General features: G+C 42.5%; 1 protein-coding gene across 3 annotated transcripts in view; it reads right to left on the reverse strand.

Annotated features, from left to right (window-relative positions):
• The window catches only part of LOC124045815 (MORC family CW-type zinc finger protein 3-like), a 41,044-nt gene that overhangs the window by 4,219 nt on the left and 8,961 nt on the right, over window positions 1–27,864 (reverse strand). For 2 of the 3 annotated variants that reach the window (XM_046365484.1, XM_046365493.1), the window contains exons 2-12: window positions 12,996–13,068; window positions 11,265–11,397; window positions 10,621–10,859; window positions 10,275–10,422; window positions 9,839–9,998; window positions 5,354–5,482; window positions 4,870–4,989; window positions 3,728–3,825; window positions 3,438–3,545; window positions 3,225–3,353; window positions 297–371 (exon numbers count right to left, since the gene is read on the reverse strand). In XM_046365484.1, the coding sequence (XP_046221440.1) occupies window positions 297–371; window positions 3,225–3,353; window positions 3,438–3,545; window positions 3,728–3,825; window positions 4,870–4,989; window positions 5,354–5,482; window positions 9,839–9,998; window positions 10,275–10,422; window positions 10,621–10,859; window positions 11,265–11,397; window positions 12,996–13,068 (1,412 nt within the window). The remainder of the gene's footprint in view (window positions 1–296; window positions 372–3,224; window positions 3,354–3,437; window positions 3,546–3,727; window positions 3,826–4,869; window positions 4,990–5,353; window positions 5,483–9,838; window positions 9,999–10,274; window positions 10,423–10,620; window positions 10,860–11,264; window positions 11,398–12,995; window positions 13,069–27,864) is intronic. The other variant, XM_046365502.1, reaches the window with a different exon arrangement.

A 27,864-nucleotide genomic window follows, 5' to 3' on the forward strand; every position in this document is an offset into this window, starting at 1 on the left:
GGTGGGAAAACTCTCAGCATCATGAAAACTCAAGCAAGTTGTGCCGCGAGCCAGCATGGTAAACATGTCACGATTATTTTGCCTCCATCAATAAATCATACAAAGCACTTTATTGTCAATCTTAACACATTTTGTGCAGGGCCTCACGTTGTTTTTTCACTCCATGCATAGACAAAATAACGATGCATGTTTCAGCCTCAAGGTTCATTATCTGCAAATAGCCTACATGTTCAGTTATGCATTACAAATATATTTAGATGCAGCATCATTGACACAGTATATGGTTGGGTTCTCACTGTTGCTTGTAGGTTTTCTGGTATGAAGGTTGGTCATCATCGAAGTCTTCAGGTTCTTCCTCTATCGTGCAGCTCCTGGAATAGCGGATACTGAATGTCTATATACTGTAGTGGCAACGTCAACACACACAAATGCATGCACACCGGTTGGCAAGTAGGCATGCACAGACAATATATACTGAGCATACAAAACATTAAGAACACTTGCTCTTTCCTTGACATAGGCTGACCGGGTGAAAGCTATGACCCCTTACTGTTGTTACTTGTTAAATCCACTTCATCAGTGTAGATGAAGGGGAGAAGACAGGTTAAAGAAGGATTTTTAAGCCTTGAGACATGGATTATGTATGTGTGCCAGTCAGCGGGTGAATGGTCAAGACATACGATTTAGGTGCCTTTGAACAGGGCATGGTAGTAGTTGCCAGGCAACTAAGAACTGTAACGCTGCTAGGTTTTTTACACTCAACAGTTTTGTCATGACTGTCCTGTGAGAATCCAAATAGGTCAGATCAGCTTTGCAATTAATAACTTCAACCAGACTACCTCTCACCCGCAGAGGGGGAGACTGGTGGGGGTTAACACCTCACACCCTGTTGTAAATCAAGGACAGAACACTCAGACCTTCCCTATCCAAATCACCCAAGGAATGTGCTTTGTTTCAAAACTCTTAACTCGTTCAAAAGTAACTACTGGAACAATATTTCTAACATAGAACGTTGGGAATGATCTGAGGCAACTTAACTTCATTGGGATAGGGGGCAGCATTTTCACTTTTGGATGAAAAGCGTGCCCAGAGTAAACTTCCTCCTACTCTGTCCCAGATGCTAATATATGCTCATATATGCATATTGGATAGAAAACACTCTGAAGTTTCTAAAACTGTTTGAATGATGTCTGTGAGTATAACAGGAAGTGGGAAATCTGAGGTTTGTCGTTTTTCAACTCAGCCCCTATTGAAGATACAGTGGGATATTGGTTATGTTGCAGGTTTCCACTAGATGTCAACCATCTTTAGAACGTTGTTTGATGCTTCTACTATGAAGGGGGGCTGAATGACAGGGGAATGAGTCAGAGGTCTGCCTGAGTCCCACGAGCTGACCATGCGCGGTCATGAGAGAGTTAGCTCTCGTTCCATTGCTTTTCTACAGATAATGGAATTCTCCGGTTGGAACATTATTGAACATTTATGATAAAAACATCCTAAAGATTGATTCTATACATCGTTTGATATGTTTCTACGACCTGTAATATAAGTTTTTGGAATTTTCGTCCGACCTTTCCGCTGGAAGTTGCATGCGCTTTTCGATTTGTTTACCAAACGCCCTAACAAAAGGAGGTATATGGACATAAATTATGAACTTTATCGAACAAATCAAACATTTACTGTGGAACTGGGATTCCTGGGCGTGCATTCTGATGAAGATCATCAAAGGTAAGTGAATATTTATAATGCTATTTCTTACTAATGTTGACTGCACAACATGGCAGATATTTATTTTGGCTGGTTTGGGCTCTGAGCTCCGTATTCAGATTATTGCATGGTATGCTTTTTCCATAAAGTGTTTTTGAAATCTGACACAGCAGTTGCATTAAGGAGAAGTTTATCTAAAGTTCCATACATAACACTTGTATTTTAATCCACATATATCATGAGTATTTCTGTAAATTGATGTGGCTCTCTGCAAAATCACTGCATGTTTTGGAACTGAACATCACATGCCAATGTAAAATGAGATTTTTAGATTTTAGATATAAATATGCACTTTATTGAACAAAACATACATGTATTGTGTAACATGAAGTCCTATGAGTGTCATCTGATGAAGATCATCAAAGGTTAGTGATTAATTTTATCTCTTTGTGCCTTTTGTGACTCCTCTCTTTGGCTGGAAAAATGGCTAGGTTTATTCTGTGACTTAGTCGTGACCTAACATAATCATTTGTGGAGCTTTCGCTGTAAAGCATTTTTTAAATCAACACTGTGGCTATGAAGTTTCCATCCTCTGTGTTGTGCATGCTATATGAAAATGATGAAAGTGTTTTTGTTAGGAAAGGGATGTGATTTGAGAAACTATAGGAGGAAATTGTTTCTATAACTGTCCACAGTAAGTAGTCACCACCTCCTTGAGTGAGGTCAGAGAGCGTGTCAAGTTGATGGAACTGCTCATCTTGAACAAACTGTATAAAATGATGGGTTAAGAATGAACATACCAGACCAAAGAGACTGCAGCTTTACGTTTAAAGTGGTTTGAACTCTGAATCTCAACACGAGGTAGAGACAATAAAGTCCCCTCCCGGACAATCACTGGTACGGCTGATTAGTTGTCCTAAGTAAAGTATCTAGAAACGAAATTGAAGTGGAACCATTCTACTACTCTGCTCAAACCACTGTAGTACACTACTCTCATCACCCCACTGGGAACCATCGACACGGCTGGCTAGCCTATCTTCAAAGAAGCATCTTCCAGAGCGAATGGAAGGAGAATAAATATGTAGTTCTGTTCAGGACTACACGACAAGTCACCGGATACCAGACGACTACAGAGGAGAACAACAGAGAAACCCCTTTTGGACAATCAGAGACTTACAAATGTGCCACGAAAAGGCCCTGTCCACTGAGAGAAACCAAGGATTTTCATGTTAAAAAAATGTGGGAAGCATTGGAGTCAACATGGGTTAGCATCCCTGTGGAATGCTTTCGACACGTAGTCCTTACCATGACGAATTGAAGATGTTCTGAGGGCAAAATGGGCGGGTGCAACTCTTAAATCAAATCAAATTGTATTTGTCACGTGCCAAATAAAATAGGTGTAGACCTTACCGTGAAATGGTAAATTACAAGCCTGTGGTGTTCCTAATGTTTGGCATACTCAGTGTATTTTAGAACACCTGCTATAAGTATTATTGTTTGATCTCGGTGGGACTCACCTGAACTGGGGGTCAGGGTTCATGTGGCAGAACCACTCCTTTGGGAGCCGTTTGCAATCAATTCCATCTGGCAGCTTCCTCCAGCTCAGGCAGGTGTCACACTGCACCCAGTTCTGGTCTGGACGTTTCCTATGGATGTAGAGATACACAGAAGAACCAGTTAGAGGAGGGATGGAGAGAGGAGAAAAGAAAACAGAGGAGTGTTTTACTTACATGGTGTCTTCCACTGGTGTGGTGCTGCTAGGATCTTCTTTGTTTCTCTTAAAACGTACCTCTTTCCAGTAGTCCTCCAGCTTTACCCCCAAGTTGTTGATGGTTTTCCTGCACATAGAAAATAAGAAATAAACAGACAGTTCACCTAGTGCTGATTTATTCAACTAGATTATTGAAAGTACACCATCATTAACGTGAGTGTGGGCAGATTGACGATAAATAGTTTTGTTTTATTGAGTGGAAAACAGTTCCTCAGGACATGTTCTTGAATGGAGCACTTTCCTCATTACCTGTATTTGTCAGTATTGTCAAAATCCTGCTTGTTGTGGGTGGGCTCCAGAAAGTTACACTCGATGACCCCAATAACCCCGAGACCTTGGTTGTTGGCCTGAGGGAGGGGGGTAGAGGTGGTTATGGGGTCAGTGACAGGATATACAGTGCATTCGGAAAGTATTCAGACCGCTTCGCTTTTTCCGCATTTTGTTACGTTACAGCCTTATTCTAAAATTGATTAAATTGTTTCCCTTAACAATCTACATCGAAACAGGGTTGTATAATTTTTTTGCACATTTATTACAAATAAAATATATCTTATTTACATAAGTATTCAGATCCTTCGCTATGAGACTCGAAATTGAGCTCAGGTGCATCATGTTTCCATTGATCGTCCTTGAGATGTTGCTATAACTTGATTGGAGTCCACCTGTGGTAAATTCAATTGATTGGACATGATTTGGTAAGGCACAAAACCAAGCCATGAGGCTGAAGGAATTGTCCGTTGAGGATCGAGGAAAAGATGAACGGAGGAAAGTACAGAGAGATCCTTGATGAAAACTTGCTGCGGAGCACTCAGGACGTCAGACTGGGGCACCTTCCAACAGGACAACGACTCTAAGCACAAAGCCAAGACAACGCAGGAGTGGCTTCGGGACAATCTCTAAATGTCCTTGAGTGGCACAGCCAGAGCCCGGACTTGAACCCGATATAATCTCTGGAGAGACCTGAAAATAGCTGTGCAGTGATGCTCCCCATCCATCCTAACAAAGCTTGAGAGGATCTGCAGAGAAGAATGGGAGACACTCCCCAAATACAGTTGTGCCAAGCTTGTAGCGTCATACCCAAGAAGACTCAAGAATGTGATCGCTGCTTCAACAAAGTACTAAGTAAAGGGTCTGAATACTTATGTAAATGTGATATTTCATTATTTCTTTGGAAAACATAAAAACCTGTGTTTTCTTTGTCATTATGGGGTAGAGTGTGTAGATATTTTTTTTAAACAATTTAATCCATTTTAGAAAAGGCTGTAACATATTTCTGGGGGAAAAAGTCAAGGGGATCTGAAATCTGAATACAAATCCCACAATAGAAGCATCTGAGTACCACAATGGATGGCAGTCATTTTTCTTATGCACATGCACATACACTATTATACCTTGAGTTGAACGCCCACTCGCTCATAGGCTTTGATAAGGCGGTTTTTGTGGTACATCATGATGCCGTATTGGTCCTTGCACTTGGTGTTGTACCCAAAGGTCACGGGGATGCGTCTGTTCTGGTATAGGAGTTAAGGACAACTCAAACAGAAAGGAAAGCAGTGGCATATATATATATACCCTTTTCCCCCTTATGAAAAATACCATATTGTATCACTATGTTGAACATGAACATCCAAGTATGGAATACATTTAACTTATATTTAGCTAATGATAGGTAACTGATTATTGCAAGCTTATAATGTATTGTGTCTTTAGCAGTGACTGATGGTTTGTCTTGTATATAGAGCATACTATCCATATTTTCCTATTTCTAATTTCCCTCCAAATGCAAACAAAGTTGTGTCGTCTCGAGGATATGACAACATGCACACGCACACAGACTAAATCCATCCAGAGAGGCTCCGGGGTGAGGAAGGATACCACAAAGTTGGGCTTGTAATGGTCCTTAGCAATGCAAGCCAGGCTCTTGGAGATGAGCTCAGTCTTCACTTTCTGACCTCGAATTATGATCTGCATCCGGGGCTTCAGGTACAGAATACTGCAGTATGCCTGAGCACACAACAACACTTTGATCAACAATCAAAATCTGAAATATTTCACACATACAAAATTATAAAACTAGTCAAAGGACGAGGTTCACACATCTTACATAGTCTTCACATTTTGCTGCCTTAGAATGAAATAAAATGGGATTAAATTAGATATTTCTTGCTACCGATCAACACAACCTACACTACATTTTCAAAGTGAAAGAAAAATGATAGAACATTTTTGTCACGACTCCTACCGAGGGTAGCTCCCCTTCCTGTTTGGGTGGCGCTCGGCGGTCGTCGTCACCGGCCTACTAGCTGCCACTGATCCCTTTTCCCCTTTTGTGTTTATTGGTTTCACCTGTGTTTGTTTTAGGTTGATTGGTCGGGCTTTATTTTACCAGCAGGCTTGCCTGGTTGTGCGGGATTGTTTGATGTACGTGTGTACAGTCATGGCTTTCCCATTTGCTTGGGTTTTTGCTGGACTGTTCAAGTCCCCCATGTTTGAGGCATTTGTTTTGGTGGGCGCCCCGTGTTTTGTGGGCTTGGCGTATGTTCACCGTTGTTGTGCATTAAAAGGTATTAGCACTACCCTGAACTCTGCTTCCTGCGCCTGACTTCTCACCCACTACACCTCGGACATTACAATTTTCCAAATTAATAATTGATTGCATATGTCTTCACACCCCAGAGTTAATACTTGGTGGAAGCACCTTTAGCAGCCATTACAAGCTGTGAACAATTTTAGATAAGATTCTACCAATCTTGCACAACTCTTTGGGCAACATATACAGCGCATTCGAAAGTATTCAGACCCCTTGACTTTTTCCACATTTTGTTACGTTACAGCCTTATTATAAAATTGATTAAATATATTTTTTTCCTGATCAATCTACACACAATACACCATAATGACAAAGCAAAAACAGGTTGACATTTTAGAAAATGTATAAAAAAAATAAAAAGCTGAAATATCACATTTACATAGGTCACCTCTCTGACCAAGGCCTCTCCTCCCTGATTGCTCAGTTTGGCCGGGTGGCCAGCTCTAAAAAGTCTTGGTGGTTCCAAACTTCATACATTTGAGAATGATGGAGACCACTGTGTTCTTTGGGACCTTCAATGTTGGCAACATTTTTTGGTACCCTTCCCCAGATCTGTGCCTCGACACAATTCCTTTGACCTCATGGCTTGGTTTTTGCTCTGACATGCACTGTCAATTGTGGGACCTTATATAAACAGGAGTGTGCCTTTCCAAATCATGTCCAATCAATTTAAGTACCACAGGTGGACTCCAATCAAGTTGTAGAAACATCTCAATGGAAACAGGATGCACCTGAGCTCAATTTCAAGTCTCATAGCAAAGGGTCTGAATACATATGTAAATAAGGTATTCCTGTTTTTAACTTGTTTTCGCTTTGTAATTATGGGATATTGTTTGTAGATTGATAAGGGATTGATAAACATTTATTTAATCCATTTTAGAATAAGGCTGTAACGTAACAAAATGTGGAAAAAGTCAAGGTCTGAATACCTTCCGAATGCACTGTATAAGTACATACAGTTGAAGTCAGACGTTTACAAACATTTAGGTTGGAGTCATTAAAACTCGTTTTTCAACCATTAACAAACTATAGTTTTGGCAAGTTTGGTTAAGACATTTACTTTGTGCATGACACAAGCAATTTTTCCAACAATTGTTTACAGACAGGTTATTTGACTTATAATTCACTGTATCACAATTCCAGAGGGTCAGAAGTTTACATACACTAAGTTGACTGTGCCTTTAAAATTATGTCATGGCTTTAGAAGCTTCTGATAGGCTAATTGACATCATTTGAGTCAATTGGAGGTGTACCTGTGGATGTATTTCAAGGCCTACCTTCAAACTCAGTGCCTCTTTGCTTGTCATGGGAAAATCATGGGAAAATCAAAAGAAATCAGATAAGACCTCAGAAAATAATTGTAGACCTCCACAAGTCTGGTTCATCCTTGGGAGCAATTTCCAAAACACCTAAAAGTACCATGTTCATCTGTTCAAACAATAGTGGCAATATGGCTTAAAGACAACAAAGTCAAGGTATTGGAGTGGCCATCACAAAGCCCTGACCTAAATCCCATAGAAAATTTGTGGGCAGAACTGAAAAAGCGCGTGCGAGCAAGGAGGCCAACAAACCTGACTCAGTTACACCAGCTGTCAGGAGGAAGGGGCCAAAATTCCCCCAACTTATTGTGGAATGCTTGTGGAAGGCTACTGAAACGTTTGACCCAAGTTAAACAATTTACAGGCAATGTTACAAAATACTTACTGAGTGTATATAAACTTCTGATCCACTGGGAATGGGATGAAAGAAATCAAATCTGAAATAAATTATTATCTCTACTATTATTCTGACATTTTACATTCTTAAAATAAAGTGGTGATCCTAACACCTAAAACAGGGGATTTTTACTAGGATTAAATGTCAGGAATTGTGAAAAACTGAGTTTAAATGTAGTTGGCTAAGGTGTATGTAAACTTCCGACTTCAACTGTATGTATATGTATATATATATGTAGATATATATATATATATATATATATATATATATATATATCAGTTTATTCATTGTTTTTGTCCTTTCACTCAAACCCTCATCATTTTTTTTGTCTTTTGCACTTACCCCAGATTTTCCAGGAATTTTCTTATCATGTTACTAAATATATCAAGAGTATTTTCTGATTTGGTTTTCAACAAATGCGGCGAAAAGTACAGTAAATGTACATGTAGTAAATGTAAGTGGATTGATATATTTAAGTGTCATACACCTCCCGGTGCCCAGCCCAAATGGACTTCCAAGACACTACAGAACAAAATGTCATTTTACAAATGATATGCATACAATGATCATAGCAAGTACAGCTATCATCTAGCCACACTTCACAAACAGTACATTTCTCATTCTCCTCCAGGCATTGTTAACAAAGTGAGCAATCTCAAGCACGCCCTGTCTGAAACAAAATGCAAGCCTCTGCTCGTATCGTAACCAGAATCCTTCAGGGTTATCAACAACTAAAAACATGTCTCAGATCGTTATACAGAGGGCAATAAAACACTAAATTGACTTTGTTTTCGAATTTTCCCAAGATTTCACAGCAGGCAAAGTCTTTCCTCTTCAGGCACTCTGTTAAATCTACCCATCTCTATAGCCAGAGGGAGGGTGACGGATCGGCACAAACTGACCTTAGGATGTTTGTCAGGTTCAGGCACTCTGTTAAATCTACCCATCTCTATAGCCAGAGGGAGGGTGACGGATCGGCACAAACTGACCTTAGGATGTTTGTCAGGTTCAGGCACTCTGTTAAATCTACCCATCTCTATAGCCAGAGGGAGGGTGACGGATCGGCACAAACTGACCTTAGGATGTTTGTCAGGTTCAGGCACTCTGTTAAATCTACCCATCTCTATAGCCAGAGGGAGGGTGACGGATCGGCACAAACTGACCTTAGGATGTTTGTCAGGTTCAGGCACTCTGTTAAATCTACCCATCTCTATAGCCAGAGGGAGGGTGACGGATCGGCACAAACTGACCTTAGGATGTTTGTCAGGTTCAGGCACTCTGTTAAATCTACCCATCTCTATAGCCAGAGGGAGGGTGACGGATCGGCACAAACTGACCTTAGGATGTTTGTCAGGTTCAGGCACTCTGTTAAATCTACCCATCTCTATAGCCAGAGGGAGGGTGACGGATCGGAGGGAGGATGACACAAACTGACCTTAGGATGTTTGTCAGGTTCAGGCACTCTGTTAAATCTACCCATCTCTATAGCCAGAGGGAGGGTGACGGATCGGCACAAACTGACCTTAGGATGTTTGTCAGGTTCAGGCACTCTGTTAAATCTACCCATCTCTATAGCCAGAGGGAGGGTGACGGATCGGCACAAACTGACCTTAGGATTTTTGTCAGGTTCAGGCAAACATATGGTTCAGGGGTGTCGTTCTCTTTGATGAGAGTGTACCTTCTAAGTTTAGGTTTAAAGCGCAATGTTTGGATTCAGTATTGTGTCAGGTGAAATGTTGTGTCCTCAACTTTGGTCTAATAGTTTTCCCATAATCTCTTAACTTTTCCCTTTCAAGTGCTAGCATGGTTATGCATATAGGGTTAATCTGGGAAATTTTATATAATTTTCTTTACACTGAGAAAATTTGGAGTGGGTTGTGAAGATCAGTCAGATTGAATTTTAAGGCAGCAAAATGTGAAGACTGTATAAGGGGTGTGTAGACTCACTAGGCACTGTATTTGAGTCAATCTTAGAAGTTCTAAGGTTGACAAAATGCAAAATGCTGTATGGTAAATCAATAACATTATAATCAGTATACTCAGTCATCACTTACACGTAGCGAGTAGTAACTCTCTGGTTTTGTGAGCAGCTCTGACTGTATTGCTCTGTATTGCTCACTGGTGCTCTCCAACCCATCCAATGGGGCATCTAATGGGATTTTGATGTCGTCGCTGAATGTCGTGAAATCAAATTCTGTCGGTCGTGTTATCGTCCTGTGGACAATAACAAACACTTACTGTATAGACTCTTACTCAACAGCTGACCTTGCTCCACACTTGCTCCACACTTAAAAAAACGCCCCTCTGCCGACCCCTAATGGTGGAATTTTAGGTTTTGATTATGGAGAAAACAGAAGTGAAACTGAAAATTCGACCAAGGGCATTCATAGAGGCAGAGGGAGAAGTGATATTTGAAAGTAAAATCCCACATAGCAAAACCCAATAGATGTGGGAGAAGGAAAAGGAAGAGAATGCGTGTGTGTGTCTGACCTGCGCAGGTTCCAGACGATAATGCGTGTTCCAGAGGAGCCTGTGGAGCTGATGGCTTTGAGCTCTTCGAGCAGCTCGTTCTCCGTATTAAAGATAGAGTAGTGCAGGATGTCCTGCAGACTAGCCTTGTGCTTCTCATTCACATTGAGTGCACCGGAAGTCAAGGACAACACACACAGGGACAACACAAAAGGTAGATAGACAAATAGCTAACAGTATTTAAGGTTGGCACTATAAAATAACACTGTATATACACATCTATAGAGGGATCTAAATCCAACCTGTTTGGAGGTGATGACAGTTTGGGCACTATGTGTATGTGTATAGTCTCTCTATAAAAGGATATACTTATACTGGCTGTGTGGGACACATTGGAAGGAGATGATGGGCACAATGATCTCGTCTGCTTTGATCTGTGCCAGGTAGCTCTGGGAGAGCATGCCTACTTGCATGGTGTCTCCGTCTTGCGACTTCGAGAACACAATGGCATCTTTCCCCAGACGCATGGACCCGGACTTGAAGCCGTTACCATAGAGACCAATCGGGTGCTTGCCATTAATGACTCTCTTATCACTGTAACCGAAGCTGAAAGAGAAAAAGAGAGAAACATGCTATTTTTGTGTCCATAAATCCTAAACGTGCATTCTTATAGTACAGCATAAGACTTTTCCCTGGTTTGTTCCAGGGACATCCCTTAGGATGTTTTAAGGACGTGCTATGAACGTCTGTTTTTCCAGTCTTTAAAACATAAAATAATGGTCCTAAAGGAACATTCTCTAGGGGACTTTTGCCTAGTTCCCTGTAAGTTCCCCTGACATTATGGAGGACTGTGTCAGAGCGTTTTTAGGACCTTCTCAGAACATTCATCAATATACCAGTTGTCAGGATGTCTTGTGATGGTCCCAAGGAAGGTCTCTGCAGGACTTTTGTCTAGATCTAACCTGATTTACCCTGCTATAGTAGTGGTAGTCGTTGAAAAACTGTCCATACCTGAGCATCTTGTGCATCTTTTCATAGTCCAATCCACTTCCATTGTCCATGAAGATGAGGCAGTCTTGCTTTTTGATCTGGGTCTTATCAATCCAGAACTGCTTGGCGTTAACATCAGGATCATAGGCATTGTCTGGTGAAAGATATAGAGATAGAGGATGTAAGCATAGGTGCATACACAGAATACACTGAAAATTACTTTGGCACATAAAGAGTATTGTTATTACAGTATGTTGCTATGCAAATAACCAGTCCCTTTCATAGTGTAGATGATAAAACCCTATACTAGACTACCCATGACACCTTGTTATTGCTTTTCAATGAGAACAAGACTATGGCCAAGCCGGCACATCCACACCAAACCCGCCTAGCAGTCCAAGCCAAACCATCCACCTACCAGCTGTGTTGCTACTGCTGTGGAAAACTACCACACCACGAGGGGTTTAGACCCCCCCAGAAATTCAACATTCAAAATGGTGTCATGTAAAGTGTGATAGATAGAGCATGTCCCCCTTTGTTGATTGTGCAATGTGAACCATTAAGGCTTGGACACACCGGTAGCGTTTGCAGACCAAGAGTACATACCGCTGAACAATGTGACAGCCTTCATTTGCATATTAACTGTAAATCAATTCGTTATCTAGAAATGTTAAAGCCTACTGGGGGTTGGTCCCAAAATCACAAAAAGCTGAAAGAAACTCATTCGGTGCAATGTGTTTTCTCCTTTAGAACAGCCTGTCTGGGACAGCTGTCACGGAGGATGCAACCCCAGCCTCTTATACTGATGCTATATCCTCAAGACACCACTGTAACATCAGGCTAACACAAACATGTGGTCTGGTCTCCCACTCTCCCCAACTATTTTCAAATCAATCCCTCTATTAATCCAGCCATCTCCTTTTCACATTTCCTCCCTACTGCAATTTTTGTACTACTATATTTTATTGCCGAGCCCACTCTCTCTCCATTATTCTGTCTGGAGTAGTAGGCTTGAATCCAAAGGCCTGTCATGAAATATATGAATATATCCAAAGCATTTATTGCTCCAGGTAGAGGTAAAAAGACAGAGAAATAGTGTGATGGGTTAAGAATAGTGAGGATATGGAAGGAAATCCAAGAGTGTGAGATACAGAGAAAGATGGAGATAAGAGAAAGAGAGATTGATGGACACATTTATTAATCTCTGCATTTAGCAAAAGAGTGCCATCTGCACTGCTATTTTAGTTATCAATTAATCTGAGTATTCGCTCATTGATTTCATTTTTGCGACGATCAGGTGACATCCCTGGGACAAACCGGAAACTAGTCAAAAACCTCCAGGGGTCCATGACAACGTCTAAATAACATTCGGTGGACCTTCAGGGGACAATGACACAACATCCCAAGAACGTCCTCGGTGACATACTCAGGACCAACCGGGAACTAGACAAATCCACCAGGGGACCATGACACAACGTCCCAAGAACATCCTAAAAAGTCCTTGGGGACATCCTCGGGACCAAGCTAGAAATAAACAAAACCTCCAAGGGACCCTGACACAACATCCTGACGATTTTAGGTGACCATTTCCTAACGACTCATTATTGTTTGCAGGGAGGGCATTACCACTAAATAAATGAATAGGGACATTTTAGGTGTGCCTCAGGATGTTTTATCCCATCAATGCATATCAGGGTTAAAAAAGGTAGGAAAACACTGGTTTTGTGATTGGACAATATGACGATGACTCACCTATTAGTTCAGCGATGGCGCTGAAGGGCCAGGTGTGGCTGGTGGAGTTTGTGTGGAGGAACATTGGACATAGCTGTAAAGGAAGGGGCAGAGGATTAGAGTTACACTATACAAATGCTGACAACATGAAATGGGATTTTATTTTTGCGTATTACCACCTCCTGAGTTAAGTTAGGCCTACTCTTGCCCTTAGTTTTATTGTATTTTTATTTAACCTTTATAAAACTAGGCAAGTCAGTTAACAACAAATTCTTATTTACAATTTATTCTTATGACGGGGACGGGAGCCTGGGATAAAAAAAATGTATACAATATAAATAAATATAGGAAAAAACACACATCACAACAATAGAGAAAACACTACATAAAGAGAGACCTAAGGCAACAACATAGCAAGGCAACACATGATAACACAGCATGGTAGCAACACAACAGAACAACATGGTAGAACACAACATGGTAGCAGCACAAAACATGGTACAAACATTATTGGGCACAGACAACAGCACAAAGGGCAAGAAGGTAGAGACAACAATACATCACACAAAACAGCCACAACTGTCAGTAAGTGTCCATGAGAGACGGAGATAAAACTGTCCAGTTTGAGTGTTTATTGCAGCTCGTTCCAGTCGCTAGCTGCAGCGAACTGAAAAGAGGAGCGACCCAGGGATGTGTGTGCTTTGGGAACCTTTAACAGAATGTGACTAGCAGAACAGGTGTTCTATGTGGAGGATGAGGGCTGCAGTAGATATCTCAGATAAGGGGAATGAGGCCTAAGTGGGTTTTATAACTTAGCATCAACCAGTGGGTCTTGCAACGGGTCTACAGAGATGATCAGTTTACAGAGGAGTATATAGTGCAGTGGTGTGTCCTATAAGGAGCAATGGTGGAAAATCTGATGGCCGAATGGTGAAGAACATCTAGCCGCTGAGAGCACCCTTACCTGCCGATCTATAAATGATGTCTCCGAAATCTAGCATGGTCATCTGAATCAGGGTTAGTTTGGCAGCTGGGTGAAAGAGGAGCGATTACGATAGAGGAGACCAAGACTATATTTAACTTTAGCCTGCAGCTTTAATATGTGCTGAGAGAAGGACAGGGCACCGTCTAGCTATACTCCCAAGTACTTGTATGAGGTGACTACCTCAAGCTCTAAACCCTCAGAGCTAGTAATCACACCTGTGGGGAGACAGGCATTCTTCTTACCAAACCACATGACCTTTGTTTTCGAGGTGTTCAGAACAAGGTTAACTTCTTGGTGACAGGGGGCAGTATTTTCATGTCCGGATGAAATGCATGTCCAATTCAACTACCTGCTACTCATCCCCAGAAGATAAGATATGCATATTGTTAGATTTTGATAGAAAACACTCTGAAGTTTCTAAACCTGTTTGAATCATGTCTGTGAGTATAACATAACTTATTTAGCAGGTGAAACCCCGAGGACAAACCATTCAGACTTTTTTTTTTGAGGTCACTCTCTTTTCAATGGTTTTTCATTGGGAATCCATATTTCTAAGGGACCTTCTTGCAGTCCCTATCGCTTCCACTGGATGTCAACAGTCTTTAGAAATTGGTTGAAGTTTTTCCTTGTGTAATGAAAAGTACGGCCATCTTGAACGAGGGTCACTTGAAGTGTACTGTTAGATAGAGGCGCGTGACCAGAAAGCATGCTACAGTGTGTTTTCCTCCTGTATTGAACACAGATCATCCCATCTTCAATTTTATCGATTATTTACGTAAAAAAATACCTAAAGTTGTATAACAAAAGTAGTTTGAAATGTTTTGGCAAAGTTTACATGTACAGTAACTTTTGAGATATTTTGTAGTCACGTTGCGCAAGTTGGAACTGGTGTTTTTCTGGATCAAACGTGCCAAATAAATGGACATTCTGGATATATATCGACGTAATTAATCGAACAAAAGGACCATTTGTGATGTTTATGGGACATATTGGAGTGACAACAAAAGAAGCTCGTCAAAGGTAAGGCATGAATTATATTTTTATTTTTGCGTTTTGTGTCACTCCTGAAGGGTTCAAATATGCTTTTCTCTCTTTGTTTACAGAGGTGCTATCCTCAGATAATAGCATTGTTTGCTTTCGCCTAAAATACTTTTTGAAATCTGCCATGTTGGCTGGATTCACAACAAGTGTAGCTTTAATTTGCTATCTTGCATGTGTGATTTAATGAAAGTTAGATTTTTATAGTAATTTATTTGAATTTGGCACTCTGCATTTTCCCTGGCTTTTGGCCAGGTGGGAGGCTAGCGTCCCACATATCCCAGAGAGGTTAAGGGTAGAGAAAACGTGTTGCACTCTAAGAAAGTATTTAATACAAAATCCGGGGAGAGGCCAGCTGAGTATAAGACTGTATTATCTGCATATAAATGGATGAGAGAGCTTCCTACTGCCTGAGCTATGTTGTTGATGTAAACTGAGAAGAGTGTGGGGCCTACGATCGAGCCTTGTGGTACTCCCTTGGCGACAGGCAGTGGCTGAGACAGCAGATTTTCTGACTTTATACACTGCACTCTTTGAGAGAGGTAGTGAGCAAACCAGTCCAAAGACCCCTCAGAGACAACAATACTCCTTAGCCGGCCCACAAGAATGGAATGGTCTACCGTATCAAAAGCTTTGGCCAAGTCAATAAAAATAGCAACACAATATTGCTTAGAATCAAGGGCAATGGTGACATCAAGAGGACCTTTAAGGTTGCAGTGACAGATCCATAACCGGAGCGGAAAGCAAGTTGCATACCAGAGAGAATACGATAAACATCAAAAAAGCCAGTTAGTTGATTATTGACAAGTTTTTCCAACACTTTTGATAAACAGGGCAAAATAGAAATAGGCCTATAACATTTAGGATCAGCTTGATCTCCCCCTTTAAATAAAGGATGAACCGTGGTTGGCTTCCAAGCAATGGGAACCTCCCCAGAAAGGAGAGACAGGTTAAAAAGGTTGGAGATAGGCTTGGCGACGATAGGGGCAGCAACCTTAAAGAAGAAAGGGTCTAAACCATCTGACCCAGATGTTTTTTGGGGGTCAAGTTTAAGGAGCTTCTTTAGCACCTCGGACTCAGTGACTGCCTGCAGGGAGAAACTTTGTAGGGGGGCAGGAGAAAAAGAGGGAGAAGCATCGGGGATAGTCGCATTAGAAGGGGTGGGACGGGAAACGTTGGACGGGCAAGGAGGCATGGCTGAGACAAATAGGAATCCTGACTTAATGAAGTGGTGATTAAGGAGCTCAGCCATGTGCTTCTTGTCAGTAACAACCACATCATCAACATTAAGGGACATGGGCAGCTGTGAGGAGGGTTTATTCTCCAGGTCTTTAACCGTTTTCCAGAACTAGGGGTTAGACCAACAGAGAGACTGCTCCTCAAAGTAACTAACTTTGGCCTTCCGGATAGCCTGAGTGCACTTATTTCATATTTGCCTGAACGATAGCCAGTCAGCCTGAGTATGCGTGTGCTGAGCCTCTCACCAAATGCAATTCTTAAGTAACTCTGCAAGATCACGGCCGAACCAGGGTCTGAACCTGTTTTTAATTCTCATTTTCTTTAGCGGGCATGTTTGTTAACAATTACCACTGAAAATATCAAAAAGGAAGGTCCATTGTCTTCGACAGAGGGGATCAAGCTGATTCTATACCATTTTACAGATGCCAGTTCATGAAGGAAGGCTTGCTCATAAAAGTTTTTTAGTAAGCGTCTATGACAAATCAGGACAGGTCATTTCACTGAGCAGCGATTGTTAGTGATTGTTAAGGTCATTACAGAAAACACCAGACTGATACCTATCAGGATTATTTGAAAGGATTACATTGAGGAGAGTAGCCTTTTCTGAGTGTTTGGAGTCATACCTTGTGGGATTGGTAATAATATGAGAAAGGGAGTCCCATTGTGGTTTAAGCATGTCCCAGTTAAGGTAACCAAGCAGAACAAATTCAGACTTTGTGTGAGGGGTCAGGAGAGAGCTTAGGGCAGGTAGGGTACAGGCCGGTGCTGATGGAGGACAATACCACCCAGCAATAGCCAACAAAGTGCTATTTGAACGTTTAATGCTTAAAAATCAGCAAATCAAATTGTCTTGGGACAGACTTGGTGGAGACAACCGAGCACTGAAGGTGATCCTTGGTAAAGATTGCCACTCCCCCACCTTTGGAAGATCCGTCTTGCCGAAAAAGGTAATAACCAGAAAGGTTAACATCAGTGTTCAAAACAGTCTTCCTTAACCACGTCTCAGTAATGACCAACATCTGGATTGGAGCTGTAAACCCACACTTTCATTTGATCCATTTTAGGTAATAAGCTTCTAGTGTTAACGTGCAGAAAACCCAGGCTTTATGAGAGCAGAAATCAGTGAATCAGATATTTACATTTACATTTAAGTCATTTAGCAGACACTCTTATCCAGAGCGACCTATCAGAGCACAAGTCAGAATTAGGGCTAGCAACATGAGGTGGGCCATGGTTAGGTGGGCCAGGGTGTACATGCACATTTCCAACAGTAATACAATCAAGGCACGGCATAGGACAGGGAGAGCTCTGCATTGCTGATGTATGTTACGTTCCCCAGTTCTTGTGTTGTGGTTTTGTTTGTATGTGTGTGTTTCAGGATGGCTTCCTGAAATTCCCCCAAGCAGCTGATTGGTTGGCCCCATTGCTAATTGGAGCTAACCCCGCCCTCTCGTCAGAGGATACAGCTGTATCCAATTACAGACTCCTTCTCCAGCTGGAAAAAGCCAGTGTTCCTTTGTTAGAGAGAGATTATTAATATGTCCTGTGTTGGTTGCTGCTGAGAGACTAGAGCTGATTGGTATGTCCTATGTTGGTTGTTGCTGAGAGACTAGAGCTGATTAGTAAATCCTGTGTGGGTTGTTGCTGAGAGAGCACTGATTAGTATATCCTGTGTTGATTGTTTCTCAGAGCTTATTGTTATATCATGTGTTGGTTGTTGCAGAGGTATAATTTGTTGGCAGTATTTTAGTCGGCCCTGCTTAGGTATATCTATGACAAGGATTTTTTGATTATAGTAATTGTTTGTTTTCTGTTTCATTTGTTCCAAGGGTGGAAGGCACCTAGGGAGTGCATAGGCAAGAGGCCTGCGGGGATGCATAACCTGTAGTATTTACTGTCTATACACACTAGGTAAGACCTGGGCAGACCATCCCCTGTATTTTGGTTAGCGTGCCAGGTGGTGCAAAGTTAGGTAAGTAGTGGGTAGGCAGTTAAGGTAGGAGAGGGGCCTTTGACATTTTACTTTCTTTGCTTTGGTTCCGTTCAGCCCCTTTTTCCCCAAATTTACCGTGTGATGGAATAAATTCCCTGTAAACGGTACTAATCTCTGCCTTTGTCATCCTTCCTCGCACCTACAGTCCATACCTCTTTCACTCCACGGGGAGTTGCGTTGTAGCAGAGTGTTGCATTCCCTCTTCCTAGAGGTGTATGTAAGAACGTATATCAGATGGCAACAAGATCATATTGTATAGCAATTTCATCAGGTAACATGAATCCAAAGCCAGCGAGAGGTGGCTAGAAAAGGATGGGAGGCCAAATGTCAGTGTTAACAATAGTCTGAGTCCCATGCACAATACAAGCTAACCCTAACCCAAGCTTTAATTTCTGGAGGCAGGTTTCTTGTAGAATATGCCAGTGAATGGTCTTTGAACAGTAGGAGAGGGCTTCAGAGGACGATTTTAAAGGCCTTGACACCATTTACTTCACACCTTAGTGCTAATTGGATTTGTATCTGGTCTGTCCTTGCAAGCCTGGGTGCCTTAACTCGGCATTCAGTTTTGATCTGGAGCGAAGGCCATGCTGTGGAGGGTAGCATCCTGCACATGTACCTGCTGAAAAATCCAAGTTTATCTAACTTCAAATCTATCCTTTTGTAAAAAAAAACTTGTTTAAAAATGTGAGAGCTCATATGCAGCTCTGTCACGCTCTCTGATGGGGACGTGCCTATCATGACTCCAACTGCATTGCATTACATCATTCCACGTTCCTACATGCCATCAGACGCAAATAACCAGACGCTTCCCAAACGCTTTACGCTTGCGATACGGTTTTGGAAGTGCGAAAGATACACTGGCAATATTCGTGGCCAATCTGTAAAAATCTATAAATCAAATACAATCATCGTACCAATAGTTGCTTCTATTACACTAATGTCCTTAAATCAATATTACTCCACAAAAGCTTTACAGAGGAACGGAAACAACTACTTCAAGGTCTGAGCCAGTGAAGTCACTGATTGAAATGCTACTATCATGCACTGCTAACTAGCTAGCCATTTCACACCGGTTACACCCACCCCCCTTTTAACCTCCTAGTTCTCTGCAACAACCAGTAATCAGGGTCAACAACACCAATGTAACAGTCTTGCTTCTGTCCTTTGCCCCAACCTGGGTTTGTACCACGGACTCTCTGAACACGAGTGCCTCCGACAAAACATCATTACCTATCGCTCCACAAAAGCTGTGGCCCTTGCAGAGTAAGGGAAACAACCACTTCAAGGTCTCAGGGTGTGAAGTCACTGATTGAAATACTACTAGCGTGCACCGCTAACTAGCTAGGAATTTCACACCAGTACACTCAGACATTGCCTGCATCAACCAATGGTTGTGTGTCACATCATAGACTGTGCCGTTGGGCACCAGATTGCTAAAGCATATGATGTGGTTAGCTGACATATAAAATACCTATCCAGACATTGTTTGAATCTGGCATGTGTCAGCAACTCCTGGGCAGAGGAACGTGACCTATGTCTCTATGAGACGCCATCATTGCCGACTCCCTTGGCTTCAAATGCATTCAAAGATGGTGGATAATTGAAGATGTCTTACACTGTCCGTTTACCATTGTAAGAAAATGGTCACAGTTCCGGGATACTTAAGCCATTTTTCCAACTTACCCAAAGTCACCCAATGATACCATTTTTATGTCTGTGTGTAGTTTTAGCTAAGCACAATTGCTGGAAGTCTCCAGGAACTACTAGCTAGCTCCCTTCAAGCAGGGAAATATACCTAACTACTCCAAAGTTGGGTGGTTGATCCATTGTTCAGAAACATATCTTTTCCATAAAATATATTTCAATTTACAAACTAGATAGTTATTAAAAGCAATCACTTTTGTATGTGAAAAATCCTGAATCCTACTCATTACTCCATGTGCTTAACCTACATCATTTTTGTTTTGAGCTGATTTTGTAGTCGGCCAGAGGTCAGCTTGTGGGACAAGTCAGGGGTGCTCAGCCCTGCATGGCAGCCTGGTTCCAAAAGGAATAGAATCACTTTTCACCCGGTGCAAACTACGCCTACCCGGCCAGATTAATAGACTCCCCTGTATTTCACTACATTTAACCTGTTCATTGGCCAACATGCATTTGTCAACTGCATCTGGTCTAGTTATAGAGTAAACAGAACAAAGTGTATTGTCACTCATTTGCTAGTACAACAGAACAGTCATTGTGTGTAAAGTTTTAATGGGTGCGTAATGAAAAACAATTGTGATACATTTCAAGGTGGTGATGAGTCCTCACATAGAAATTAATGGTGTCAAGTGATCGGTGGCTTTGTCCATTCAGTCATTGGTTTCAAGCAATCTGGCAATAGGGTCTGGCTCCAGCAGATACTTTCTCAGGACACAAGACTGTGAGACATACCAGCTCAGATTGGTCTAATGATGCCAGAAAGGATGGTGTTTTACCACCACCAACCCGCAGTAGTGGTGAAATTACTTGTAGAATTAGAAGCTAGGTACTAGCTAGTGTGTACTAGCTAGCTAGTGGTGTAGGCCTACTACCTATCTAGTGTGTATTAGCTAGCTAAGAAGTGTGTATTAGCTAGCTAAAAAAGTGTGTATTAGCTAGCTAAAAAAGTGTGTATTAGCTAGCTAAAAAAGTGTGTATTAGCTAGCTAAAAAAGTGTGTATTAGCGAGCTAAAAAGTGTGTATTAGCGAGCTAAAAAGTGTGTATTAGCGAGCTAAAAAGTGTGTATTAGCGAGCTAAAAAGTGTGTATTAGCGAGCTAAAAAGTGTGTATTAGCGAGCTAAAAAGTGTGTATTAGCTAGCTAAAAAGTGTGCATTAGCTAGCTAAAAAGTGTGTATTAGCTAGCTAAAAAGTGTGTACTAGCTAGCTAAAAAGTGAGTACTAGTGTAACAGTTGTTAAAGTACTATGTGAATTTCACCAGGTTCATATATTATGTTGTGTTGATTGGTTATGCATGCCTGCATCCTGGGAGAAGGGGAGTGTGTACTTACGTTTTGCCCGGCGTGCTCGTGCTCAAATCATTTTTGATGCACAGAGAGGTAGGCACGCTTTTTCTGTCTTCAGAAAAGTTGGATTCTTTTAAGTACAAAGTCATACACACACAGTGTTTTGTTCATGAATAATGATGTATATTTAGAGGTTACTCATAAGTGGATGGTATTGTTAAGATGCACTTGTAATTGTACTTTTTTAGGATGATATCAATATTCTGAATTCAACATGTGGTTAATAGCTAGCTAAGGTATTAGCAGGCTATTGTATGTGTGAACGATGGCTAGCTCCTCGAATGATCCCAGTCCCTCCTATTGTGCATCTGTTGTAGAAAGAGGCGACGATTCTCAGAACACATGTGCTCTACAAATGTTTTATTTCCTTTTGGATACAGGTATGTGGTTTTATCTATGTAAAATATGTTATGTATAATAAGGAGAGAGTGTATTCATTTTTGTATTCAAAAATAATTTTTGATGGACAGAGAGAAAGAGGCGACGATTCTCAGAACATATGTGGCTCTACAAATGTTTTATTTCCTTTTGGATGCAGATGCAAGATGCAGAGTCAGTTCTGCTTGATTAAAACTACCTGATCTCCAAAGTCCACGTTTATAGTCTCAATCAACCACACACAACGCAGAGTTACAGCGGTGCAGTATAGCACCGGCTACATTGGTAACGTGACCCGGATTCATCGTTGATAGACGTCAGCTCAATCAACTCAGCGCTGCTGCTCTAGAGACTAATTATATCATTGAGGTACACTTTGCTGCCTTGTGGCAAAAATCGGAACTACAGTCTTTTTTCCTGTTTTATTTTTTTCTGATGTATTGAGAGCGCTGTTTATCATTAACCACCATAGAAGTGTGTTAATCAACAGACATTTTAACTTAACTTTAGTGGCATGGCATCTTATAATGTTGATGAACACAAATTCACTGCTGGGAGGGGGAGGTTTTTCTCATACTCTGATCAAACCCCTGTAAAGTGTGTAGGTGCAGGAGGTTCCCCCATGTTTTGCTCCACAAAAAAATTGGATGAAAGCCCTTCATTTGGTGTTAATCCAAATGCCCCTGTAGATGGTCTAGCTGAGCTGGTCACTCAGCTAGCCCGGGAAATAGGGAGCTCCATTAGGGAAGAACTACAGAGTGGCAGGTCCAGTACTTATGAGCCACTAGTAAGTACAGAAAAGATAAGTGATCATCATTCAGAGTCAGTAGGATATGTAGATCTCAGTCAAATTAAGTTCACCATGCAATAAGACATAAAGGAACCTCCTACATATAGAGGAGATGGTACTGACAAATGCTCCATTCATGAATGGGAGGAGTTGATGAGAATATACTTGAGGAGGAAGGGATGTCCTGTTGGGGAACAATCAGATGAGATGATTAGTCGATTATCTGGCAAAGCAAGAGACATGGTAAAGATAAATTTACGCAATGAGACAACAGTTGATCCTACAGAGAAGCCAGAGATTGTATTTGACATTCTGAAACAGAATTTCAGCGAATTGGCCTATTCATGCATGCCCTTGGCTGATTTTTACAATACTAAACCTGTACCCGGAGAGGCTGTTATGGAGTACTGGGTTCGATTGAACAAGGGCGTAGATGTAGCTGACGAGGGCCTTAAGAGACAAGGTAAGAAGATTGATGGCTCCAACTCTGATGTCGTTAGGATGTTTGTAACATACTGCCCTGACCCCAAACTGGCAGCAGTATTCCAATACAAGTCTGCTGAGAAATGGACTGCGAGTGAAATACAGGAGAGAATCTATGAACATGAACGCCGCAGGAAGGCCACCATGTGTCAATCTACCACTGTATCCTCAAAGCAAGTAACAGTACATCCCCAGATAACTCCATGTGAAGGCGGGAAAATGCTGGTGCATGCAGTGACACTTCTCTCACATCAAGCGCCAAACAAGATGGGCAGAGTGCAAGTATCGAGAGACTCATTCACCTGCTTGAACGTACCTTAGAGAAGAGCATACCACCCGTTATGGTTTTACAGACACAGGCCAAGGCACCATCCTTCCCCACCCAGCCCTTCATGTGTAGGGAATGCAGGGTTTGTGGGTCAACAGATCACTCCACTGTGATGCACTGTAGACATGAGAACCTGTGCCTCCGGTGCTTTTCCCCAGATCATTGGAAGTCAAATTGTCCTAAACCGGGGGAACGCTATGCCAATCCCGGTGTTGAGAGACGCCCACCACAACAGCAGAGAAACTCACCACCACAGCAGCAACCGTTAAACTGACACGCCCACAGGTGAAGGGGGGAAATGTGGGTGTTCAACTGTCTACCCCCAAGAAAGAATTTCATGATCTCGAGAAAACATATGAGATTTTGTGCTCTGATGTGAAAGAAGGAGAGAAAATTGTTATGTTAGGTTCACAAGAAGTTGAGGCTTTTTCAGATTTGTTTTACACCTCTGTGTCTGTACATGGGAAAGTGCAGCTTAAGGGCATGCTTGACACTGGGTCTATGGCCTGTACATTGAGTGAACATGCGGAGTAGTCTTTTGGAAGCAGGTGCCCTTCCTCAGCATTATCAGCCTCCCACAGAGTTAGTATTAGTGGGGTGTGGGGGGAAGAAGACCTCAACAAAGTGTTTCTATGATTTGGAGATGCAAATCTATGGGATTGATGTTAGTGCCAACTCATTTTGTTCCTGGACAGCGTGATGATCTCATTCTGGGATCGAATGTCATTAAGCATCTATTGCATGAGATGAAAGGCACTGACGTGAACAACAAGCTTGTGAACAACATGTATGGTCAGACCCACTCACCAGAGGGTGAGCAGTTTCTGCAGATGATGACAAGTGTCACAAGATGGAAGGGACAGCATGTCGATGGCAAGATTGGGACAGTGAAGCTCACTCAAGCTGTGACTCTTTCGCCCAAGACTGAACACTTAGTTTGGGGTAAACTTCCTAAAAATGTGGCATTGTCTCCAGGCAGCACTGTAATAGTCGAACCTACCAGGTCAAAGGTCATGCTCAGAAACACACTCGTGGGTAGAGTTATTACACCCATGTGGGGAGATGGCTGGGTCCCTTTAAAGGTAGTAAACTGTTCTGACAAACATCTCACCCTAAGACGTAACATGAAGTTGGCAGATGTGTCTACATGCTTGGCTGTTGAGGATGCAACAATCTTTCAGGGCCTTCATGAAGTGAGAAAAACCCCAATGGAACAGAAGCAGGATGACAATGGCTGCCACAATCTGAAACAAAGACTGTCTGATCTAGGATTAGTAGACATTGACATTGATGGATGCCAGGTAGCTGACCAGTGAAAGGAAAAGTTTGTGAATACCATCACAAAATATAAAGACATCTTCTCAAAACATAATCTGGACTGCGGAGAAGCCAGGGGTTATGTTCACAGTATCCACCTGGTTGATGACAGACCCTTCCGGCTACCATACAGAAGAGTTCCGCCTGCTCATTACCTGAAGCTGAGGAAGGTATTGACAGATATGGAAGAAGTAGGTCTTATACGCACGTCAGTTAGTGAGTATGCCTCCCCTTTAGTCGTGGTATGGAAGAAAGATGGGAGTCTGAGGTTATGAACTGACTTCAGGTGGATGAATGCACGAACGGTGAAGGACGCGCATCCCCTTCTTCATCAAGCAGATTGCCTCGCAGCCCTTGGTGGCAGTGCATTTTTCAGCACCATGGACTTGACCTCAGGATTTTATAACATTCCAGTTCACGAAGAGGACAAGAAGTACACAGCCTTTACCACACCGATGGGACTTTATGAGTACAATCGCATGCCACAAGGTCTGTGTAACAGCCCGGCCTCTTTCATGAGAATGATGTTGAGTATATTTGGGGACCTAAACTTTCCAAATCTCCTTTGTTACCTAGATGACTTGTTGGTCTTTGCACCCACCGAGGAACAGGCTCTACAACGACTTGAAGTTGTGTTTAGCCGTCTAAGAGCCAACCATCTCAAGCTAGCACCCAAAAATGCCACTTTCTACGAAGAACAGTGAAATTCCTCAGACATATCATTAAAGAGGACGGTGTGTCAGTGGATCCTGAGAAGGTGGAGGCCATTGCCAAGATGAGCCAAGCTCAGCTGATGGAGGCAGATGGATGCACTCCCTCTGCTCGGAGGCTGAAATCCTTCTTGGGTATGGTATTATATTACCAGCACTTCATTCCTGACTGTTCTGCTATAGCCAGACCTTTGTTTGCACTCACTGGGGGTCAAAAGAGAAGAGGAAGAGATGGGAAGAAGGGCAACAGTGGGATTTTCCGGAAACTGACGCTATCGGATTGGACTGAGGAGTGTGTCATTGCATTCCAGAAGCTGAAGGATGCTCTTTTGAATTGTGTCGTGCTAGCTCACCCTGATTTCGAGAGGCCGTTCATTCTCTTCACTGACACTTCCTTGGATGGTCTCGGGGCTGTGCTTTGCCAAGTACCTGAAGGTGAAGATAAGGCAAGGCCCATAGCATTTGCGAGCAAACCCCTGAGTAAGTCGCAGAGAAGGTATCCGGCACACAGACTTTAATTTCTTGCACTGAAATGGAGTGTGTGTAAGAAATTTAGTCACTGGCTTAAGGGGCACGAGTTCACTGTCTGGACAGATAGTAACCCGTTAACGTACATCATGACAAAACCCAAGCTGGACGCTTGCGAGCAAAGATGGCTTGCCAAGCTGGCACCGTACAACTTTGATTTGAAGCGTATCCCAGGCAGCAAGAATACAGTAGCAGATGCACTGAGCCGCGACCCCTTTGCATTGACTGTCGCGCAGAGACTGATGAGGGAGTCCTACCTAGCACTTCTGTCTGAGGCTGTTGGGACGCTGAATGATGATGTCCAAGATGCTTTCCGTTGGGCTTCTTATCCCCAGGAGATAACCTCTTTGACCACTGCTGAAGTGAAGGCCATATGTCTGCTCCATATCGACTGGGAATGTTCAACGGAGATGCAAGCAATCCAGCTTGGTTCCAACACCCAACGGCTGCTTTCTCCTGGTATTGACACTTTGCCTGAACTCTCGCACGAGGAACTTCGAGATCTCCAGCTGAAAGACTCTGTGACTTCCAAGGTCATCCCATTTGTCTTCAATAAGAAACGGCCCACCAGAAACAGTGGGATCGCTTGATCCTGAGAGGGAGTTCTGTATCGTGTCATTAAGGAGAGTCACACAAACCGGAGAAAGTTCCAGTATGTCTTGCCAGAAGTGTTGAGACTCAAAGCGATAACTGGCATTCACGACCTTGCAGGACATCAAGGCCAAGCTAGAACTCTAACTCTGGCCAGACAGAGATTTTCTGGCCTGCAATGGAGAGAGACATCAAGGAGTATGTGCGCTGCTGCCAGAGATGCGTTCTAGCAAAGACTCCAGAGCCAGCGGCTAGAGCCCCGTTAGAGAGCATCAAAACTTGCTCTCCCATGGAGTTGGTGTGTTTGGATTTTTGGACAGCGGAAGACAGTAGGAAGAACTCAGTTGATGTTCTGGTGGTGACTGACCACTTCACTAAACTTGCCCATGCATGGCCATGCAGAAACCAGACAGCCAAGCAAATAGCTTATAAACTGTGGGATCATGTAATATATGATAATAATAATAATAATATAATAAAATATATGCCATTTAGCAGACGCTTTTATCCAAAGCGACTTACAGTCATGTGTGCATACATTCTACGTATGGGTGGTCCCGGGGAGCGAACCCACTACCCTGGCGTTACAAGCGCCATGCTCTACCAACTGAGCTACAGAACCCCATGTCTTCTGTGTCTATGGCTTTGCATCAAGGATCCATACGGATCAAGGCGCAAATTTTGAGAGTGAGCTAATAGCAGAACTGCTTAAGCTCTCCGGTGTCCAAAAGTCAAGAACCACAGCATATCACCCAATGGGGAATGGAGAAACTGAACGCTTCAACAGGACTTTAGGTAGCATGCTCAGGAGTTTGCCCTTGAAAACCAAAGAACATTGGCCTGAACATATCCAGTCATTAACATTTGCCTACAATGCCACTGTTCACGAGATTACGGGCTATGCTCCATTCTTTCTCATGTTTGGTAGAGTCCCTCGGCTACCAGTGGATGTTATGTTCCGCAATGTTTTGGACGACTCCAGTGTTGTGGATTGCAACATGTATGTCGAGACTCTGATCGCTGGGCTGAAGGAAGCTATGAGTGTTGCCCAAAGGCACACTGACAAGCAACAGAGACGACAAGGTCGGGAGTATGACAAGCGGGTTAAATGGCATCGGTTTGTCCATCATCGCCAACAAGGATGAAAGGGGCCGCGGCAAGTTGGCTGACAAGTGGAACCCCGAGATTTTCAGTGACTTCAGTCAATCCACAAACTCACACGTACATAATCCAAGACCGTTACGGCAGAGAGAAAGTGGTTAACCGGAATCTACTGCTGCAGGTGAATTTCCTGCCATTTGAAATGGATGATTCAGTGCACTTCAATGACAGTGATGCTGCAGGGCCTTCAATCAATGTAGATGCAGGAGAGGTCACCCACTCCGGCGATGGACTGGACAAGGAATACATGGAGGACTCTGGGGAGGAAAGTGCATCCTGGCTGGCGGAGGATTCAAGCGATT

The sequence above is a fragment of the Oncorhynchus gorbuscha genome, linkage group LG01 (genome assembly GCF_021184085.1).
Source record: "Oncorhynchus gorbuscha isolate QuinsamMale2020 ecotype Even-year linkage group LG01, OgorEven_v1.0, whole genome shotgun sequence".
In the NCBI taxonomy this organism is placed as follows: Eukaryota; Metazoa; Chordata; class Actinopteri; order Salmoniformes; family Salmonidae; genus Oncorhynchus; species Oncorhynchus gorbuscha.